Source organism: Coregonus clupeaformis, chromosome 11 (assembly GCF_020615455.1).
Source record: "Coregonus clupeaformis isolate EN_2021a chromosome 11, ASM2061545v1, whole genome shotgun sequence".
Classification (NCBI taxonomy): Eukaryota; Metazoa; Chordata; class Actinopteri; order Salmoniformes; family Salmonidae; genus Coregonus; species Coregonus clupeaformis.
The window spans coordinates 30,196,882-30,220,503 of NC_059202.1; the positions used below are offsets into that span (position 1 = coordinate 30,196,882).

Here is a 23,622-nt window from a genome sequence, read left to right on the forward strand (position 1 = left end):
AGAAGTACAGATCAGGGTTGGGTTACAAAAAAATATCAGAAACTTTGAACATCCCACGGAGCACCATTAAATCCATTATTAAAATATTTAAAGAATATGGCACCACAACAAACCTGCCAAGAGAGGGCCGCCCACCAAAACTCACGGACCAGGCAAGGAGGGCATTAATCAGAGAGGCAACAAAGAGACCAAAGATAACCATGAAGGAGCTGCAAAGCTCCACAGCGGAGGTTGGATTATCTGTCCATAGGACCACTTTAAGCTGTACACTCCACAGAGCTGGGCTTTACGGAAGAGTGGCCAGAAAAAATCCATTGCTTAAAGAAAAAAATAAGCAAACACGTTTGGTGTTCACCAAAAGCCATGTGGGAGACTCCCCAAACATATGGAAGATGGTACTCTGGTCAGATGAGACTAAAATTGAGCTTTTTGGCCATCAAGGAAAATGCTATGTCTGGCGCATGGTGGTGGCAGCATCATGCTGTGGAGATGTTTTTCATCGGCAGGGACTGGGAAACTGGTCAGAATTGAAGGAATGATGGATGGCGCTAAATACAGGGAATTTATTAAGGGAAACCTGTTTCAGTCTTCCAGAGATTTGAGACTGGGACGGAGGTTCACCTTCCAGCAGGACAATGCATACTGCTAAAGCAACACTTGAGTGGTTTAAGGGGAAACATTTAAATGTCTTGGAATGGCCTAGTCAAAGCCCAGACTTCAATCCAATTGAGAATCTGTGGTATGACTTAAAGATTGCTGTACACCAGCGGAACCCATCCAACTTGAAGGAGCTGGAGCAGTTTTGCCTTGAAGAATGGGCAAAAATCCCAGTGGCTAAATGTGCCAAGCTTATAGAGACATACCCCAAGAGACTTGCAGCTGTAATTGCTGCAAAAGGTGGATCTACAAAGTATTGACTTTGGAGGGGGTGAATAGTTATGCACGCTCAAGTTCAGTTTTTTTTGTCTTATTTCTTGTATGTGTCACAATAAAACATATTTTGTATCTTCAAAGTGGTAGGCATGTTGTGTAAATCAAATGATACAAACCCCCCCAAAATCCATTTTAATTCCAGGTTGTAAGGCAACAAAATGGGAAAAATGCCAACGGGGGTGAATACTTTCGCAAGCCACTGTATAACATTTCTGGGATATTTTATTTCAGCTCATGAAACAACAATTTACATATTGTGTTCATATTTTTGTTCAGTGTATAATGGATTTATACCCCAGTCTAGTTGATGGCGGTAACACAATATAAATTGGATGTCAACTGCCGTTAAACCTCACCGAAGAAGAAGAAGCCTAGCAACAACCATCACATATTTTCTGCTGTGGAGTTCCAACTGTTGAATATAGGCGCCGCGCCACAAATGAGTGTGTAAACGGTGTATGGTCGAACTGACAATTGGAGAACAAAGAAGTGAGAAACCGTTTAGAAAATACCTCAAAGAAGTTAACACTAAAGTGAGTAGCTAATTTGAGATGTTTTATTTACGGCCCAGTACATCACTGGGGCAAAGCTTCCTGCCATCCAGGACCTCTATACCAGGCGGTGTCAGAGGAAGGCCCTCAAAATTGTCAAAGACTCCAGCCACCCTAGTCATAGACTGTTCTCTCTGCTATCGCACGGCAAGCGGTACTGGAGTGCCAAGTCTAGGTCCAAAAGACTTCTCAACAGCTTCTACCCCCAAGCCATAAGACTCCTGAACAGCTAATCATGGCTACCCGGACTATTTGCACTGCCCCCCCACCCCATCCTTTTTACGCTGCTGCTACTCTGTTAAGTATTTATGCATAGTCACTTTAACTCTACCCACATGTACATATTACCTCAACTACCTCAACTAGCCGGTGCCCCCGCACATTGACTCTGCAACGGTACCCCCCTGTATATATAGCCTCCCTACTGTCACTTTATTTTACTTCTGCTCAACACTTTTTTTGTTGTTGTTTTATTCTTACTTTTTTTTTTTTTTTATAAATGCACTGTTGGTTAAGGGCTGTAAGTAAGCATTTCACTGTAATGTCTGCACCTGTTGTATTCGGCGCATGTGACCAATACAATTTGATTTGATTTGATTTGATTTGAATCTTAGTAACTACAATGAAGAACGTTAGCTAATTTGGCCAGCAGCCAGTAGGGCTAGCTGCTTGATAGGGGGGTAAAAGCCACCTGATAGCCTAGCTAGCTAACAACTAACAAAATTGCCTTCCCTTAATTTTTACCCCCTTTCAAGCCTCAAGGTGACAGCTAACGGTTTAAAACTTTTAGGCAAATGTTGTTTTATAGGTTAATATAAGCTAGCTAGCTAACTAACTTAGCTAGCTAGCAACTTGGCCAGCTAGCTTGTTCCAGTTAGTTATTGTCATGAATGAAGCAGGTAGAGCAGCTACGTTGTGGTATGGTTACGTGAAATGACTATTTTCTTGCAATATCGACACAGTTTTGATTCATGATTTATGCATTGACAGTTTGGAGTCGATCACAGACCAACACTACCACCACTTTGGGTCTGGACTGCGAGGGACCGCCGCTGATGACAAAACTGCACCCATTGCATCCATCGTCCATAACAAACAGGGCAGGCAGGGGTGTTGAGGGTGTGCAACTTTTATTTTCTGTTAACCTTTTACTGCAGTGGGATAAATCAGGGTCTCACTGTGTTTCTTGGTGGGTGGTCTTAAACAAATCTACTTGGAAACAAAAGTATACACCTCACACACGTGGTTATGGTCTTACAAAGAGAGATGAAATGTATTCCATTTTGAGTTTGTATCCCAATACTACACTTTATACACAGTACCAGTCAAACGTTTGGACACACCTACTCATTCAAGAGTTTTTCTTTATTTTTACTATTTCCTTCTTTCTAGAATAATAGTGAAGACATCACAACTAAGAAATAACACATATAGAATCATGTAGTAACCAAAAAAGTATTAAACAAATCAAAATATATTTTAGATTTTAGATTCTTCAAAGTAGCCTCCCTTTGCCTTGATGACAGCTTTGCACATTCTTGGCATTCTCTCAACCAGCTTCATGAGGTAGTCACCTGGAATGCATTTCAATTAACATGTGTGCCATCTTAAAAGTTAATTTGTGGAACTTCTTTCTTCTTAATGCGTTTGAGCCAATCAGTTGTGTTGTGACAAGGTAGGAGTGGTATACGGAAGATAGCCCTATTTGGTAAAAGACCAAGTCCATATTATGGCAAGAACTACTCAAATAAGCAAAGAGAAATGAAAGTCCAGCATTACTTCAAGACATGAAGGTCAGTTAATGCGGAACATTTCAAGAACTTTGAAAGTTTCTTCAAGTGCAGTCGCAAAAACCATCAAGCGCTATGATGAAACTGGCTCTCGTGAGGACCGCCACAGGAAAGGAAGACCCAGATTTACCTCTGCTGCAGAGGATAAGTTCCTTAGAGTTACCAGCCTCAGAAATTGCAGCCCAAATAAATGCTTCATAGAGTTCAAGTAACAGACACATCTCAACATCAACTGTTCAGAGGAGACTGCGTGAATCAGGCCTTCATGGTCGAATTGCTGCAAAGAAACCACTACTAAAGGACACCAATAAGAAGAAGATACTTGCTTGGGCCAAGAAACACCAGCAATGGACATTAGACCGGTGGAAATCTGTCCTTTGGTCTGATGAGTCCAAAATTTGAGATTTTTGGTTCCAACTGCTGTGTCTTTGTGAGATGCAGAGTAGGTGAACGGATGATCTCCGCATGTCTGGTTCCCACCATGAAGCATGGACGAGGAGGTGTGATGGTGCTTTGCTGGTGACACTGTCTGTGATTTATTTAGAAGTCAAGGCACACTTAACCAGCATGGCTACCACAGCATTCTGCAGCGATAAGCCACCCCATCTGGTTTGCGCTTAGTGGGACTATAATTTGTTTTTCAACAGGACAATGACCCAAAACACACCTACAGGCTGTGTAAGGGCCATTTGACCAAGGAGAGTGATGGAGTGCTGCATCAGATGACCTGACCTCCACAATCACCCTACCTCAACCCAATTGAGATGGTTTGGGATGAGTTGGACCGCAGAGTGAAGGAAAAGCAGCCAGCAAGTGCTCAGCATATGTGGGAACTCCTTCAAGACTGTTGGAAAAGCATTCCAGGTGAACCTGGTTGAGAGAATGCCAAGAGCGTGCAAAGCTGTCACCAAGGCAAAGGGTGGCTACTTTGAAGAATGTAAAATATAACATATTTGTTTCATACTTTTTTGGTTTCTACATGATTCCATATGTGTTATTTCATAGTTTTGATGTCTTCACTATTATTCTACAATGTAGAAAATAGTAAAAATAAAGAAAAACCCTTCAATGAGTAGGTGTCCAAACTTTTGACTGGTACTGTACATCAAAGAAGACTGAAATATAACAAAACCGTTTGACATAGAAACACCAGAGTATTTAAAAGAAAATGGTTTATTAATTATGAAATTATGATAAATATGAATACCATTCCACCCATGAGGGCCACTAAATACATTTTTAGCAAAGATTGGCATACATTTACAATTTCACAGAAAACAGGTGTTGTGATTGGAGCTCTGGATTTGCTATGCTGCATTTTTTAAACGGAAATAGCAGAGATGTGCTTTGGAAATAGCAACTTGGATTAAATATGACGATGTTCACCTTTCTGTGCCTTGTATAGCCTACTACTGAATATGGTGCAAATGTATGCTCAGATATGTCACCTTCACATGTGAAGAAGCACAATGATTTTCGACACCTGAACAGGTAAAATCATTTGGTCACTGGACATTTAATGAGTCGGATTTAGACCATTTTCGATCAGACATGCAAGGATGAATATTACACATCATGCAAGGATATCTATTGAAATTAACCTTCTTTTTTTTTACGGATACATAAATGATCAGGTAATGACTACAGATATGATACATTTCTGAAAATATGTAAGCGGGTGCACATGCATCAGGTGCGTGTCTTGAACGTATCTCACCCCAAATATCTCTCTGGACTCATACGGTAGCAGGGAGATTTCTGAGGTCCGGATTGGATGCATGTAGAAACTGTCCCATTATGGCAATATCCTAGCTCTGTATATGAAAGTAAGGACATGAGTATCTGGAGCATGTCTATTCCTTACATCTAATAAAATGTCAGATATCCGGAAATATATAGATAAAGATATCTCCTGATATTGACCGTTTGTGAAAAGTAATTCCACTACCAAAAAATAGCAAAGCACCCTTTACTGGTTCAAACAGCTGACCAATCAGCCTGCTACCAACCCTTAGTAAACTTTTTGACCAGATACAATGCTATTTCACAGTAAACTTATTAACAACCGACTTTCAGCACGCTTATAGATGTGTTGGTTGTTTAGCAACAACAGAAAAACGACGCGTGCGCAACTATGGGGCAAAACAGACAGGGTTGGCTCAGATTGTTGATAACATGTCAACAATGTTTTTTGAAAACATAAATAAAGTTGCACAATGAGCACTCAAATACATCATTACAGTTGTTGGTTAGCTAGCTAGCTAGCAAGCAAATTTGAGCCATATTAGCATAGACACGACATCAGTCAAAACACCTCAAAACAAGACATGGTATCAAGAACAAGATCAAACGAGCTGAAACAAGCCACTTATGATTCACCACATGGAAGTTTCTTGTCACTGTTGCTAAGTATCTGGCCATCCAGAACCATAACAACACACAGTCTTCTGCCGCTTTGAAGCGTGCACATCATTTTCATGACATTGTCAGCTAACCCGTCTATAGGGAAGGGCAATCAACATGCACGACACTGACACAAATTACCGATGATTGGCTGAAAGAAATGTAAAATAAGAAGATCATGGGAGCAGTTATGTTATACTTCAGTGCAGCTTTTGACATTTTCGATCATAGTCTGCTGCTGGAAAATAATGTGTATTATGGCTTCACATCCTCTGCCATATCGTGGATCGAGAGTGACCTATCTAACAGAACACAGAGGGTGTTCTTTAATGGAAGCCTCTCTAAAGTAAACAAGGTAGAGTCTTGGCCCCTTACTTTTTGTACTTTTACCCCTTTTTCTCCCAAATTGGTAGTTACAGTCTTGTCCCATCGCTGCAACTCCCCTACGGACTCGGGAGAGGAGAAGGTCAAGAGCCATGCGTCCTCCGAAACACGACCCTGCCAAGCCGCACTGCTTCTTGACAAACTGCTCGCTTAACCCAGAAGCCAGCCACACCAAACACCGAAGTCAGCTTGCAGGCGCCCGGCCCGCACAAGGAGTCGCTAGAGCGCGATGAGACAAGGAAATCCCAGCCGGCCAAACCCTCCCCTAACCCAGACAACGCTGGGCCAATTGTGCACCGCCTCATGGGTCTCCCGGTCACGGCCGGCTGTGACACAGCCTGGGATCGAACCCGGGTCTGTAGTGACGCCTCAAGCACTGCGATGCAGTGCCTTAGACAGCTGAGCCACTCGTGAGGCCTTTTTTCCATTTTTTCTAATGACCTACCACTAGCGTTGAGTAAAGCCTGTGTGTCTATGTACACTGATGACTCAACATTATACACGTCAGCTACCACAGCAAGTGAAATCACTGCAACACTTAACAAAGCGCTGTAGTCAGTTTTAGAATGGGGTGGCTAGTAATAAGCTAGTCCTAAACATATCAAAAACTAAAAGCATAGTATTTGGGACAAATTATTCACTAAACCCTAAACCTCATTGTTACAGGCTCTGGTTTTCATTTTCAAGGTTGGTTCTATTTACTGTAGGTGTGGACACACACTGATTGGAATCATCCTCGTTGGTCAGGATGTGTTGCACCTGTCGTCTCATTAGTCAGTCGTTAGTCTCACCTGTTGAGGAGACTAAACTGCTTGGTGTAACCCAAGACTGTAAACTGACATGGTCAAAACATTCTGATGCAACGGTAACTAAGATGGGGAGAGGTCTGTCCGTGATAAAGAGCTGCTCTGCTTTCTTGACATCACAATCAACAAAACAAGTGCTACAGGCCTTAGTTTTAACACACCTGGACCATTGCCCAGTTAAATGGCCAAGTGCCACAAAGAAGGACATAGGCAAATTACAGTTGGCCCAGAACAAACCAGTGTACACGGAGGGCTAATTTCAATAACATGCATGTCTATCTCTCCTGGCTCAAAGTAGAGGAGAGATTGACTGCATCACTTTTTGTCTTTGTGAGAGGTATCAACGTGTTGAAAGCACCGAACTGTCTGTTCAAACAGCTAACACACAGCTGAGACACCCATTCATACCTCACAAGACATGCCACCAGGGGCCTCTTCACAGTCCCGAAGTCCAGAACAGACTCTGGGAAATGCACAGTACTACATAGAGCCATGACTACATGGAACTCTCTTCCACATCAAGTAACTAAGCGAGCAATAAAATCAGATAGAAAAAACAACACCTCACGGCACAAAGCGGACTGTGAAGAGACACACACACTCTAACACATATATTCCACACACATTTTATACTGTACATTTGTAGTAATGGAGCAATGCCTCCTGTAGCTCAGTTGGTAGAGCATGGCGCTTGCAATGCCAGGGTTGTGGGTTCGATTCCCACAGGGGGCCAGTATGAAAAATGTATGCACTCACTAATTGTAAGTCGCTCTGGATAAGAGCGTCTGCTAAATGACAAAAAAAAAAGAAAAAAAAAAGTATGATGCCCAATTTGTAGTTTGATGTACTGTTTTATTCATGATGTAGACTATTGTTTTATTGCTGTTTGGACCCCTGAGTGAGTGAGTCTCTCTCTCTCACTCTCTCTCTCGACAGTCAGATCTTACACACAGTGAGGGAAAAAAGTATTTGATCCCCTGCTGATTTTGTACGTTTGCCCACTGACAAAGTAATGATCAGTCTATAATTATTATTATAATGGTAGGTTTATTTGAACAGTGAGAGACAGAATAACAACAAAAAGGGAGTGCTCCTAATCTCAGCTTGTTACCTGTATAAAAGACACCTGTCCGCAGAAGCAATCAATCAATCAGATTCCAAACTCTCCACCATGGCCAAGACCAAAGACCTCTCCAAGGATGTCAGGGACAAGATTGTAGACCTACACAAGGCTGGAATGAGCTACAAGACCATCGCCAAGCAGCTTGGTGAGAAGGTGCAAGATCTCACCTCGTGGAGTTGCAATGATCATAAGAACGGTGAGGAATCAGCCCAGAACTACACGGGAGGATCTTGTCAATGATCTCAAGGCAGCTGGGACCATAGTCACCAAGAAAACAATTGGTAACACACTACGCCGTGAAGGACTGAAATCATGCAGCGCCCGCAAGGTCCCCCTGCTCAAGAACGCACATATACAGGCCCGTCTGAAGTTTGCCAATGAACATCTGAATGATTCAGAGGAGAACTGGGTGAAAGTGTTGTGGTCAGATTAGACCAAAATCGAGATCTTTGGCATCAACTCAACTCGCCGTGTTTGGAGGAGGAGGAATGCTGCCTATGACCCCAAGAACACCATTCCCACCGTCAAACATGGAGGTGGAAACATTATGCTCGAAACCTTAATGACAGCCTCGAAACCTTAATGACTTGGAGAAGATCTGCAAAGAGGAGTGGGACAAAATCCCTCCTGAGATGTGTGCAAACCTGGTGGCCAACTACAAGAAACGTCTGACCTCTGTGATTGCCAACAAGGGTTTTGCCACCAAGTACTAAGTCATGTTTTGCAGAGGGGTCAAATACTTATTTCCCTCATTAAAATGCAAATCAATGTATAACATTTTTGACATGCGTTTTTCTGGATTTTTTTGTTGTTATTCTGTCTCTCACTGTTGAAATAAACCTACCATTAAAATTATAGACTGATCATGTCTTTGTCAGTGGGCAAACGTACAAAATCAGCAGGGGATCAAATACTTTTTTCCCTCACTGTACTGTACAATATGATAACAGTATTTCCATTTTCACAGGGAAATGAACTATAATCCTGATCTGCTGCTCTTATTTATAATGTTGACATGACAGATTACTGATCCTGGGGGTGTGTCTGGGGAATAGAGGGGTGTGTTAAAATACTCTGTACACATTAAATGAACATTAGCATGTACAGTAACAATACAACATGGTAGAGAATGAACAGTGAGTCACTTGGAAAGAGGAGAAGCATGGCGAAGTGAAGTAATAATCATTGTGCTTAAACAACCCGTTTGAGATCAACTAGCTTGGCACCCCTGGGCCGCATGGAGAGAGAGAGAGGCTTCATGGGGGCTGTTGAGGGAGGAAAAGCAATCACTGCAATCCTATTCAAACACTCACTCCCTACTTCAGACTGTGTAAGGAAACAGTAATGTGACTAGAATAGAGACTAGAAAATGTATCCTCCAGCTACCCTCAGTCGGTCTGTCTGTCTATCCTCCATGTTAATGAGGTCTGCAGTTACAAACTGCTTGTCTGCATCCGTCCACCCACCGTCCACCCACCCACCCTCCTGGTCGATGTGTCAGAGTGACCCCTGGGCTCCGGCTCTTCTGCTGTCTGGTCTGGTCTGTAACAGAGCTGTGCCGTATCCTCTCCTCTGTTTCTCTAGTCAGGCAACAACTGTCTGTCATATAAAACAGTGAAGCTGTTGGAGAGCTATGAGGGATTCTCATTTAATATAGCCTAAAAAAAGCCTAAAATATTAAGTTACCTGAGGATGTTGAAAGGTTCATCAAGCGTGTTAAAGACCTTCCGGACCTTTCTTAAATGTACAGTCGTGGTCAAAAGTTTTGAGAATGACACAAATATAAATTTTCACAAAGTCTGCTGCCTCAGTTTTTATGATGGCAATTTGCATATACTCCAGAATGTTATGAAGAGTGATCAGATGAATTGCAATTCATTTCAAATTCCCTCTTTGCCATGAAAATGAACTTAATCCCCCAAAAACATTTCCACTGCATTTCAGCCCTGCCACAAAAGGACCAGCTGACATCATGTCAGTGATTATCTCGTTAACACAGGTGAGAGTGTTGACGAGGACAAGGCTGGAGATCACTCTGTCGTGCTGATTGAGTTAGAATAACAGACTGGAAGCTTTCAAAGGGGGGTGGTGCTTGAAATCATTGTTCTTCCTCTATTAACCATGGTTACCTGCAAGGAAACACGTGCCGTCATCATTGCTTTGCACAAAAAGGGCTTCACAGGCAAGGATATAGCTGCTAGTAAGATTGCACCTAAATCAACCATTTATCGGATCATCAAGATCTTCAAGGAGAAAGGTTCAATTGTTGTGAAGAAGGCGTCAGGGCGCCCAAGAAAGTCCAGCAAGTGCCAGGACCGTCTCCTAAAGTTGATCCAGCTGCGGGATCGGGGCACCACCAGTGCAGAGCTTGCTCAGGAATGGCAGCAGGCAGGTGTGAGTAAATCTGCATGCACAGTGAGGGGAAGACTTTTGGAGGATGGCCTGGTGTCAAGAAGGGCAGCGGGGAAGCCACTTCTCTCCAGGAAAAACATCTGGGACAGACTGATATTCTGCAAAAGGTACAGGGATTGGACTGCTGAGGCCTGGGGTAAAGTCATTTTCTCTGATGAATCCCCTTTCTGATTGTTTGGGGCATCCGGAAAAAAGCTTGTCCGGAGAAGACAAGGTGAACGCTACCATCAGTCCTGTGTCATGCCAACAGTAAAGCATCCTGAGACCATTCATGTGTGGGGTTGCTTCTCAGCCAAGGAAGTGGGCTCACTCACAATTTTGCCTAAGAACACAGCCATGAATAAAGAATGGTACCAACACATCCTCCGAGAGAAACTTCTCCCAACCATCCAAGAACAGTTTGGTGACGAACAATGCCTTTTCCAGCATGATGGAGCACCTTGCCATAAGGCAAAAGTGATAACTAAGTGGCTCAGGGAACAAAACATTGACATTTTGGGTCCCATGGCCAGGAAACTCCCCAGACCTTAATCCCATTGAGAACTTGTGGTCAATCCTCAAGAGGCGGGTGGACAAACAAAAACCCACAAATACTGACAAACTCCAAGCATTGATTATGCAAGAATGGGCTGCCTTCAGTCAGGATGTGGCCCAGAAGTTAATTGACAGCATGCCAGGGTGGATTGCAGAGGTCTTGAAAAAGAAGGGTCAACACTGCAAATATTGACTCTTTGCATAAACTTAATGTAATTGTCAATAAAAGCCTTTGACACTTATGGAATGCTTGTAATTATACTTCAGTATACCATAGTAACATCTGACAAAAATATCTAAAAACACTGAAGTAGCAAACTTTGTGAAGACCAATACTTGTGTCATTCTCAAAACTTTTGACCACAACTGTAGAAAGGCGAGTATGTAAGTCTGAGTATGTAACTACTGTAATAGTACAAAAAAAACTAGCCTTGTTGCTGCCAAGGGCAACAACAGGTTGCCATTAGCGACTGAAGGCACAGTGTGCTATCAGAGTGGAGAAAAACAACTAAAGCAGCACGGTGGGTTAGTTGGGGGAGCGGGCTGCTGTGAAAGCTTTTCCATGTTCAGTCACCAAGCCTTACTCGACTTCGACTAGCCTTGCTCCTCAGGCTGGATGGAGGGATCTAACCCTACCCCTAGAGTCTCTCTCTCTCTCCCCTCTCTCTTTCTCGCTCTGTTCTCTCTCTCTCTCTCTCTGCTTTCTTTCACATGAGCACTGACTCCTCCAGTCCATCCACTGACTGCCTGGTGAGGTCTCTGCAGAGGCCTCCAGAGGTTGCCTGGTTACCCAAACTCCTTGCTCTAGCCAAAGGCTACACCCATGGACATTTGTTTCTTCTCCTCAATGAGTCTGGATCTGAGTACCTCCCCGACGATTTCCAGAAACCGATGGGTTGGGCCAGAGCCAGAACACACGTGGTTAAAGCAGCGTTTAGAAAACGTGTCATTGGCTTTGATACTCTGATTGGATAGAGATGATCCAATCGCAGATGTTTTGTACAACATCCCTAATTTTGACGTCACCACAAACGACTTCAACGATTGCAGTCTCAGACTGAATTATGCAGCGAACATAGAGCAGCGGAAGAATTCAGTTTGAGTCATCAGGCAACTCCAGAGGTTGCTCCAGCTCTTTGTTGAGGGCACTCTGGGCACGTGAGGACAGGAGCTGTCACAAGCCTGACGGGGCTGGAGACGGAGTGGAAAGGAGGGGAAGACTCTCAGAGGGGAAAGGAGGAGAGAAACACAGCTGCAGAGGTGGTGACAAACGCCTTGTCACCCGAGGCACCCTCTCTGTGAATCTGTTTGAGTGTGTGCGTGTGTGAATTATAATCAACGTTGATGATTAACTGTTGGGAAGGAAGGAGCCCAAAATAAACAGAGCCCTGAGCTCCACATCATCATTACTATTTTCCCTCATTCTGTGATTAGACTGACAAAGTCACTCTGCACCACAACTATTTGTTTGTCACTAATTAGGCTTCAAGCATTCTGTTGTAAACTGTTCTATTAAACAGAAAAGAAAATCTCACAATTCCATGTCCCCTGCTACTCACTGTTCCTAGTTCCACAGAACAGAAAGATCCAGATTATACAGAGAAAACCTAGTGAAGGTAATGAAATGGTTGAGAGCTCTGACCGTATCATTACTAGGGTACATGGTCATCAGAGCTGGTCCACTGCAGGGAGCAGATGGAGAGAGTGATAAGAGATCATGGTTATTACGCTCATAACAACAGCCAGCTTTCCAGCCTTCCCTTCAGCCATCCAAAGTATCACAAAACAGGACAGAACCTTGAGAAAAGTAACTTGCTTTAAGACAGGCAGTAAAAGGGTACGCCTCGTAAAGGTCCTTTATGTGCAATCAATACCTGCACCAATGAGCAGCTCTCTGTTTCTGTTCTGTCTGCCCTGTCTGAGAGCCTAAAGACACAGTCTCAAACTGTAAGGGCCCTGATTTTTTTATTAGCTTTCCCTGTTGTCTTGTCCTGACAGCTATTCTCTATGTAGGACAGGCTGAGAGCAGGGATAAGGAGTGTTAAGCTGCTGCATGAGAATGGCAACGCCGTTTCAACCTCTCCCCATGATGCTTACACATACTCCACTGCAGATGGAAATATATACGAAAACAGATTACAAATGATAGACATCAATAAAGGATGAGTTTGATGCATAGCGGTAAATCTACTGTATAATACTTGATGCACTATAATGCACAGTGCGTCAGTGTTTGTTGTGCTATTGTCATTTGAAAGTGAGAAAGTTTAAAGCCCTGTAAAAGGAAATGCCATACTGATTAATTTCTGGTGTGATGCAGACAGAGTCATTCCCATAGTGCTGCGACTGCAGTTCAAATCCTCCAATGGCCCATTGGAACAGAGACTAGCTTATTAGTCACCACAGAACAGAACACATGGGTAATGAAGGAGGATGAACAGGGGAAATGGGGAAACTAAGAGCCATGTATTTATGGATAACAGTTCTGGAGAAACTGAAGACGGGTGCTTTTTGTGAATAGTTTAAAGTTTTAATGTCACATGCACAAGTACAGTGAAATGCCTTTCTTGCAAGCTCCAAATACCACAGCAGGTGAATAGTGAAAACATCTCAGTAATATCATGTCATTTTTACAGTTAAGAGTAAATAAAGACTGTCACTAAGTACAGACAGGGCCAAGTCAACACTTAAAATGGACAACAGTCTCATTTGATGTCTCAGTCAAATGTATTCCAATTGAACACAAGACATTGGCTTTATTTTAAACAAGGATGCAGATGACTTAATGGGCTCTGTCTGGTATGTCTAGAGAATGAAATAAACTCTGGCACCAAAGCGATGATAACACTGAAAGTATCCTCTTAAGATTTTATTTTCAGAAAACAGTGTCTCATCTTGAGTCACTCCTTTGAAATACAAATCAAATCTATCTAAAGAACTCCACACTTCACTTCTCCCCTCTTACTTTCTATTCTGTAGTCTTGATGCAGTGTTTAAATCAGAGGACTGCCGACTGGAAGAGAGGAAGTCTTACCTGTCTCACACCTCTTCCCTGTGAAGCCTAGCTGGCAGATGCAGTTGTTAGGGGAGATGCAGGTTCCTCCATTCTGGCACAGGCCATCACACATCGCTAGAGGAGGACCACAGGTAACAAAGTGATTATTCAACGTTAATTTAGCTAGATTAACATTTTAATTAGGCCTACAGTATATGTCTTAGAAAAAAGGGTTTTTCAGCTTTTTTGATTCATTTATTTCAGTGAGATAAATTAAATATATAAATTGTAGAATTCATCCACTACTTGTTGGATGGTTAGTAATGGTCTATCCATTAGGGAAGGGGTACCAGAATGAAAAAGGACCTTATCTGTACTGTATCTGTGTGGGTCTGGTCAGTAGGATCTCACCTTTGCAGACGGTACCATTGCCAGTGTATCCCGGCTTACAGGAGCAGCTGTGTCCCCCCACCGTGTTGAAACAGAGGGCATTCTGGTCGCAGCTGTGCAGTCCGCTCACACACTCATCATGCTCTGGAACAGCAAAACAACCAGACAGAACAGCACCTTTAAACAAAACTTTTCCTTACACAGGTCAATCACACCTTAACAGCAGGAAGCAGAGAGAGACAGACACACACTACCATCAGTACCAAGCAGAACACTGAAGACACACCTGTATCTGACTGCCTCCCACACAACCTCATCTCTGAATCCTTCTATCCTCCCTCACTCTGCATAGCTGAACAAGCTGCATGCCCTCCAACTGACCATGAACACACAGTGAGATCTTTATCCCATGGACACACAGGAATACATCTATTCTGTGTGGAGCATTCCAGAGGGTTCAAAATCAAATACAATTTTATTGGCCGCATACACATATTTAGCAGATGTTATTGCGTGTGTAGCGAACTGCTGCTTCGTGATAAGTATTTGCTTACTGTGTACAACTTAAGGCAGTTGGTTACTAAACTTTTGGAGTTGTGTTGTGAACTTCCAAAAACAACTGGAAACCTCCTGAGTACCATTATAAAAGCAAAACAAAACTTCAGTTATGACTCAGTATCTAGAATGACACAAAAAGTCAGGTCCCAAACGACCCAAACCTGCCATTAGTTATCAAACTATTGATGTGTATTTTTAATGGATTATCAGATAAAACTGGGTTAATCACAAACATAGAGTTAGAATTATTTGTTACTGGGCCAGGAATGTAATTGGGTCATTTCACTGTGTGTGTGGTGGTAAAGAGGGAATCTGACCTAGGGTCAGATTGCTTGCACTTACTTAGATCCATGGTTGTCTTATCATATCAAAGACTGAAACTGGCTTGGACCTTTTGGTTCTGTCTTCAAACACAGTGAAAAGAGCCGGGGTTGAACAGAGTTTAAACTAAACATTTCACTGTAATGTCTGCACCTGTTGTATTCGGCGCATGTGACCAATAAAATTTGATTTGATTTGATTTGTGTGGGCAAGTGGTAGTGAGTGATTGGTTGGAGTACTATGTGCATAATAAAAGTCGAGTTTAGCCGCCCTCAGAGACAAAGGAAGTGGGCGGAGCAATAAAAGAGCGGGAAACTGAAGAGGGGACTATATAAGATGGAGAGAGAGAGTAAGAGGGTGTGCCATTCTGCAGACTGGCATCGGCTTTGTTGAAACTTTAATGAAGTAATTTCTTGATGCAACAAAAACTCTGTAAGACCTTATTTGTAATAAAGTATAGTGGTTATTTTCCACAACACTATCCAACTCCTTTTGGCAGAGAGAATGTTCTAGGCCTAAATATTAATCCAAGATGGCGTAGCAGTGCGGTCGTGTTTTCTGTAGTGTCCTTGTGTAAATAGCCAGTTGTTTTGTTTTTTGTCTATTTTGTATATATTTCTCAATTTTACTTTTCATTCTTTAACTAAATATACTTTCCTGCAACCCGCCTCACCCAACGTGGAAACATTTTACATTTACATTTTAGTCATTTAGCAGACGCTCTTATCCAGAGCGACTTACAATTAGTGAATGCATACATTTATTTTTATTTTTTTTACATACTGGCCCCCCGTGGGAAACGAACCCACATCCCTGCCGGCCAAACCCTCCCCTACCTTGGACGATGCTGGACCAATTGTGCACCGCCCATGGGTCTCACGGTCGCGGCCGGCTGCGACAGAGCCTGGACTCGAACCAGGATCTCTAGTGGCACAGCTAGCACTGCGATGCAGTGCCTTAGACCACTGCGCCACTCGGGAATTCTATTATTTCTTTATAACTTTTATCAAGAACCTTAAGCTGAAACTAGTCTAGCTGCAACCGAATGTCTGTGGTAGCCAGCTAGCTAGCTACTTGCTATTAGCCACCGTTTGAGTCTTCACCATTGTCCGTGGCCTGCACTACCCACCAGCCAGCTCTAGCTCTAGCCTGGACAATTTGTCGGCCAGTCTGTACAGCGTGCTATCGACTCAGAGCATATTGGATTTTCTGCCGGAATCACTGGACCCTAGCACCGAATCATCGCAACCAGCTAGCTGCAACCAAATGGCTGTTGTCGTTGGCTAATTACCATTGCCCAATAGCAAGCACCAGTTAGCCTTGAGCTAGCCTCGAGCCAGGCCCATCTCCCGGCTATCTACCTCTCTGTCAACCGGACGGGACCTCCTAGTGTTGACACGGATCCCCGCCGATCCAACACAACTGGTTTGCCGACGAAATCGTCTGATGTGGTTTCAACAGGCTTCCCGTTATGACGTCGACCACGAAGAACCATCTGCTAGCCCCGGCCTGCTAGCACACGCAAGCCGGGCCTCTTGCTCGCCAGTGCTGTAGCAGCCCCGAACTACAGTGAGGGAAAAAAGTATTTGATCCCCTGCTGATTTTGTACGTTTGCCCACTAACAAAGAAATGATCAGTCTATAATTTTAATGGTAGGTTTATTTGAACAGTGAGAGACAGAATAACAACAAATGAATCCAGAAAAATGCATGTCAAAAATTTTATAAATTGATTTTACATTTTAATGAGGGAAATAAGTATTTGACCCCCTTTCAATCAGAAAGATTTCTGGCTCCCAGGTGTCTTTTATACAGGTAATGAGCTGAGATTAGGAGCACACTCTTAAAGGGAGTGCTCCTAATCTCAGCTTGTTACCTGTATAAAAGACACCTGTCCACAGAAGCAATCAATCAATCAGATTCCAAACTCTCCACCATGGCCAAGACCAAGGAGCTCTCCAAGGATGTCAGGGTCAAGATTGTAGACCTACACAAGGCTGGAATGGGCTACAAGACCATTGCCAAGCAGCTTGGTGAGAAGATGACAACAGTTGGTGCGATTATTCGCAAATGGAAGAAACACAAAAGAACTGTCAATCTCCCTCGGCCTGGGGCTCCATGCAAGATCTCACCTCGTGGAGTTGCAATGATCATGAGAACGGTGATGAATCAGCCCAGAACTACACGGGAGGATCTAGTCAATGATCTCAAGGCAGCTGGGACCATAGTCACCAAGAAAACAATTGGTAACACACTACGCCGTGAAGGACTGAAATCCTGCAGCGCCCACAAGGTCCCCCTGCTCAAGAACGCACATATACATGCCCGTCTGAAGTTTGCCAATGAACATCTGAATGATTCAGAGGAGAACTGGGTGAAAGTGTTGTGGTCAGATGAGACCAAAATCGAGCTCTTTGGCATCAACTCAACTCGCCGTGTTTGGAGGAGGAGGAATGCTGCCTATGACGCCAAGAATACCATCCCCACCGTCAAACATGGAGGTGGAAACATTATGCTTTGGGGATGTTTTTCTGCTAAGGGGACAGGACAACTTCACAGCATCAAAGGGACGATGGACGGGGCCATGTACCGTCAAATCTTGGGTGAGAACCTCCTTTCCTCAGCCAGGGCATTGAAAATGGGTTGTGGATGGGTATTCCAGCATGACAATGACCCAAAACACACGGCCAAGGCAACAAAGGAGTGGCTCAAGAAGAAGCACATTAAGGTCCTGGAGTGGCCTAGCCAGTCTCCAGACCTTAATCCCATAGTAAATCTGTGGAGGGAGCTGAAGGTTTGAGTTGCCAAACGTCAGCCTCGAAACCTTAATGACTTGGAGAAGATCTGAAAAGAGGAATGGAACAAAATAATAATAATATAATAATATGCCATTTAGCAGAAGCTTTTATCCAAAGCGACTTACAGTCATGTGTGCATAAATTTTTACGTATGGGTGGTCCCGGGGATCGAACCCACTACCCTGGCGTTACAAGCGCCATGCTCTACCAATTGAGCTACAAAATCCCTCCTGAGATGTGTGCAAACCTGGTGGCCAACTACAAGAAACGTCTGACCTCTGTGATTGCCAACAAGGGTTTTGCCACCAAGTACTAAGTCATGTTTTGCAGAGGGGTCAAATACTTATTTCCCTCATTAAAATGCAAATCAATTTATAACATTTTTGACAAGCTCCTTTGTCCCACCCCCCATACACACGGAGACCAACTCAATCGGTGCCTCCAGTGATGCCATCTCTTTCATCGTTACCCAACGCTTAGGTTTACCTCCACTGTACTCATATCCTTCCATATCCTTGTCTGTACATAATGCCCTGAATCTATTGTACAATGGCCGGAAATCTGCCCCTTTTTTCCCTCTGTACCCAACGCACTAGAAGACCAGTTCTTAAAGCCTTTAGCCATATCCTTATTCTACTCCTCCTCTGTTCCTCTGGTGATGTAGAGGTTAACCCAGGCCCTGTAGCCCCCAGTATCACTCCTACTCCCCAGGCGTTATCATTTGTTGACTTCTGTAACCGTAAAAGCCTTGGTTTCTTGCACGTTAACATCAGAAGCCTCCTCCCTAAGTTTGAGTTATTCACTGTGTTAGCACACTCCGCCAACCCTGATGTTCTAGCAGTGTCTGAATCCTGGCTTAGGAAGGCCACCAGAAATTCAGACTACAACATTTTACGTCTCGATAGAACTGCCAAAGGGGGTGGGGTTGCAATCTACTGCAGAGCTCTATAATACTATCCAGGTCTGTGCCCAAACAGTTTGAGCTTCTACTTCTAAAAATCCACCTTTCCAGAAATAAGTATCTCACTGTTGCCGCTTGCTACAGACCCCCCTCAGCCCTGAGCTATGCCCTGGACACCATATGTGAACTGATTGCCCCCATCTATCCTCAGAGTTCGTACTGCTTGGTGACCTAAACTGGGATATGCTTAACACCCCGGCCAACCTACAATCTCAACTAGATGCGCTCAATCTCACACACAAATTATCAACGAACCTACCAGGTACAACCCAAAATCTGTAAACATGGGCACCCTCATAGATATCATCCTGACTAATTTACCCTCTAAATACACCTCCGCTGTCTTCAACCAGGATCTCAGCGATCACTGCCTTATTGCCTGCGTCCGTAATGGGTCCGCGGTCAAACGACCACCCCTTATCACTGTCAAACGCTCCCTAAAACACTTTAGTGAGCAGGCCTTTCTAATTGACCTGGCCCGGGTATCCTGGATGGATATTGACCTCATTCCGTCAGTAGAGGATGCCTGGTTGTTCTTTAAAAGTGCTTTCCTCTCAATCATAATAAGCATGCCCCATTCAAAAAATTCAGAACTAAGAACAGATATAGCCCCTGGTTCTCCTCAGACTTGACTGCCCTTGACCAGCACAAAAACATCCTGTGACGTACTGCATTAGCATCGAACAGCCCCCGCGATATGCAACTTTTCAGGGAAGTCAGGAACCAATATACACAATCAGTTAGGAAAGCAAAGGCTAGCTTTTTCAAACAGAAATGTGCATCCTGTAGCACTAACTCCAAAAAGTTTTGGGGCACTGTAAAGTCCATGGAGAATAAGAGCACCTCCTCCCAACTGCCCACTGCACTGAGGCTAGGAAACACTGTCACCACCGATAAATCTACAATAATCGAGAAATTGTCGCAACCCCTATAACTAGCCTGTTTAACCTCTCTTTCGTAACGTCTGAGATCCCCAGAGATTGGAAAGCTGCCGCGGTCATCCCCCTCTTCAAAGGGGGTGACACTCTAGATCCAAACTGTTACAGACCTATATCCATCCTGCCCTGTATTTTGAAAGTTTTTGAAAGCCAAGTTAACAAACAGATCACCGACCATTTCGAATCCCACCGTACCTTCTCCGCTATGCAATCCGGTTTCTGAGCTGGTCATGGGTGCACCTCAGCCACGCTCAAGGTCCTAAACGATATTATAACCGCGATCGATAAAATACAGTACTGCGCAGCCGTCTTCATCGACCTGGCCAAGGCTTTCGACTCTGTCAACCACCGCATTCTTATTGGCAGACTAAATAGCCTTGGTTTCTCAAATGATTGCCTCGCCTGGTTCATCAACTACTTCTCAGATAGAGTTCAATGTGTCAGATCGGAGGGCCTGTTGTCTGGACCTCTGGCAGTCTCTATGGGGGTGCCACAGGGTTCAATTCTCGGGCCGACTCTATTCTCTGTGTATATCAATGATGTTGCTCTTGCTGCTGGTGACTCTCAGATCCACCTCTATGCGGACGACACCATTTTGTATACATCTGGCCCTTCATTGGACACTGTGTTAACAAACCTCCAAACGAGCTTCAACGCCATACAACACTCCTTCCGTAGCCTCCAACTGCTCTTAAACACTAGTAAAACTAAATGCATGCTCTTCAACCGAACGCTGCTTGCACCCGCCCACCGGACTAGAATCACTACTCTCGGCGGGTCTGACCTAGAGTATGTGGACAACTACATATACCTAGGTGTCTGGTTAGACTGTAAACTCTCCTTCCAGACTCACATTAAGCATCTCCAATCCAAAGTTAGATCTAGAATCGGCTTCCTATTTCGCAACAAAGCCTGCTTCACTCATGCTGCCAAACATGCCCTCGTAAAACTAACTATCCTACCGATCCTTGACTTCGGCAACGTCATTTACAAAATAGCCTCCAACACTCTACTCAGCAAATCTGATGTAGTCTATCACAGTGCCATCCATTTTGTCACCATTTTTGTCACCAAAGCCCCATATACTACCCACCATTGTGACCTGTACGCTCTTGTTGGCTGGCCCTCACTACATATCACTGCTAGGCAAATACCCGTCTTATCTTAGCTCACTGGTCACCATAGCAACACCCACCCGTAGTCTGCGCTCCAGCAGGTATATCTCACTGGTCATCCCCAAAGCCAACACCTCCTTTGGCCACCATTCCTTCCAGTTCTCTGCTGCCAATGACTGGAACGAACTGCAAAAATCTCTCATACTGGAGACTCTTATCTCCCTCACTAACTTTAAGCGTCAGTTGTCAGAGCAGCTTACCGATCACTACACCTGCACACAGCCATTCTGAAATTAGCCCATCCAACTACCTCATCCCCATATTGTTATTTATTTTGCTAATTTGCACCCCAGTATCTCTATTTGCACATCATCTCTTGCACATCTATCATTCCAGTGTTAATACGAAATTGTAACTATTTTGCACTATGGCCTATTTATTGCCTTATATATTTTCTGTTGTATTTTTTACTTTGTTTTGTTTATTCCATATGTAACTCTGTTGTTGTTTTTAATCGCACTGCTTTGCTTTATCTTGGCCAGGTCGCAGTTGTAAATGAGAACTTGTTCTCAACTGGCTTACCTGGTTAAATAAAGGTTAAATAAATAAAATAAAAACAAATAAAAATTGACTCTGCTCTGCACTGAAATGGCATAACCAGTAATATTTGACCAGATCTATCAATAATACCAGCTGAAAAGCTACGGTGCATAACATTGTATTGCTTATCTCTGGGTAACACTTCATCCATTTGTGCTAGTGGATTTCTGGGCCATTCTAAGCCTGGCAGGGGACTATCACATCAAGTCCTCTCTGCTGTGCTCACAGATGTTCATACACCGACCGACTAGCTCTCAGGAGTCTTACTAAACAATGACAATACAGTACAGTATTAATATATTATTTAATTGGCCTATGCGCTTTTCTCCTAATTAGTAGAAGTTATTTTTCTGTAGTTGTTGGATTTCTACTATTGTGTAATACAGCAAAAACCCAACGTCCCTCAAACTGAACGTCTTACTATCTGAGAACAAGGATATATCTGAATGAGAATGCGTGCCACGGGAGAGACCTGAGCTCCATCCATTTCATTGTCATCATCCCAGCCATTACACCTCCTGAACAGTATCAGGTTGAAACAAATTGAAAGTGACGTGGTGATGAGCTTCTCCTTTGAGGATATGATGTCTAAATGACAGAGTCAAGGACATGGAGGAACACCGATCCTGCTGCTCTATCACACCTGCTGATGTCCTGAATTAAAACCTGCTCTGAGTCCCCACCAAGGCAGCATACACAGGATGTGTCCCAAATGGCACCCTTTTCCCTACACAGTGCACTACTTTTGACCAGAGCCCCATGGGCACTGGTCAAAATCATGGCACTTTATAGGGAACAAAGTGTCATATGAGATGCAGAGTGCATATAAAACTGGAACAGAAGAGGAGAGTAAAAACAGAGAGGAGATTTGCTCAAGGTCACATCTGTCTATGCCTGCCGGGCAGGGGAGCTGTATGCCATCACTCTGAATCGACAGGATGGAGGAATTGGCAGACTAGGTGTGTGTGTCTGCGACAATGTTTTCCTTCCTTCCTGTGTGTGTGTGTGTATGTGTGTGTGTGTGTGTGTGTGTGTGTCTGCGTGAGTCAAATCTGTGTATGTGTGTGTCTCTGCCTCCTGTGTAGGGGTTTTTCTTGTTGACTAGTCCCGCTCATGCTGCAGACAGATAAACAATCAATTATATACAGGCTGTCACCAGGGAGCCCTATGTAGCGTGCTACAGCAGACTGACTGACTGGAGCCTCAGCCCAGCCTGGAGCCAACTCAGCCTTTGTCCAACAAACTGACCGACACACTGTAACTAAAACTGCATCAGGCCATAGCAATACATTCACTGTATCAGTTAATACAGTCACTGCATCTCAAACTACTTATAAACTCATGGAGAACTCATTGATCTTTATGGAATATTGAGACATTCTGGGCCTTGACAGGCACATCATAATAAAAGGTCTAAATGTGAAGGCTGTGTTGAAATAGCGGTGTTTGTTTTCCATCTTTGGGAGAGTATCAAAGTCATCATAAGATGCAATATCTGAGATAAAGGGAGATAGAATAGAGTGGGAACAAAGTGTGAAAGGATGGGGAGGAGAGACTGAGGTGAAGGCACACTGTTTTCCCATAATCCTTTGACTTCACACAGTGGAAGTCATCCTCTCTAATCCCCACTGCCCCATCTCCGCCTGTCCTCCATCCCCAACTCCGCCCTCCCTTTCGCTTTCCCTCCCTCCCTCCTTTCCTACTGCCTCTGAGGCCAAGGCCGGATTGGTTATCATCGGATAAGAGCGGGGGCACACACACACCACACACACCTCAGGACAGCAGCCCTCTAGTAACATTAAAAGGCAGCAGCACACCGCCGATCCGCTACCTTTCATGGATAAGCCACTAATCTCTAGGAGTGAGGAGCACGCCCCAGGCACTTTGGGGAGGGAGCAATCTTGACCTTCAACATCAAGGGTAAAATGCTAGTCAAAGAGCAGGGGAAAGTTGGGATGCTCCTTTCTGTCCTGGATCTATTGGACATTGACCAGCTGGGATGTTAACTAGT

The 23,622-nt window shown here is 43.9% G+C and overlaps 1 protein-coding gene across 2 annotated transcripts in view; it reads right to left on the reverse strand.

Annotated features, from left to right (window-relative positions):
• LOC121576753 (protein kinase C-binding protein NELL2) overlaps positions 1 to 23,622 on the reverse strand; it is a 136,180-nt gene that overhangs the window by 23,857 nt on the left and 88,701 nt on the right. For both annotated transcript variants that reach the window (XM_041890179.1, XM_041890178.1), the window contains 2 exons: positions 14,343 to 14,465; positions 13,971 to 14,066 (listed from right to left, as the gene is read on the reverse strand). In XM_041890179.1, coding sequence (XP_041746113.1) covers positions 13,971 to 14,066; positions 14,343 to 14,465 — 219 coding nt within the window. The remainder of the gene's footprint in view (positions 1 to 13,970; positions 14,067 to 14,342; positions 14,466 to 23,622) is intronic.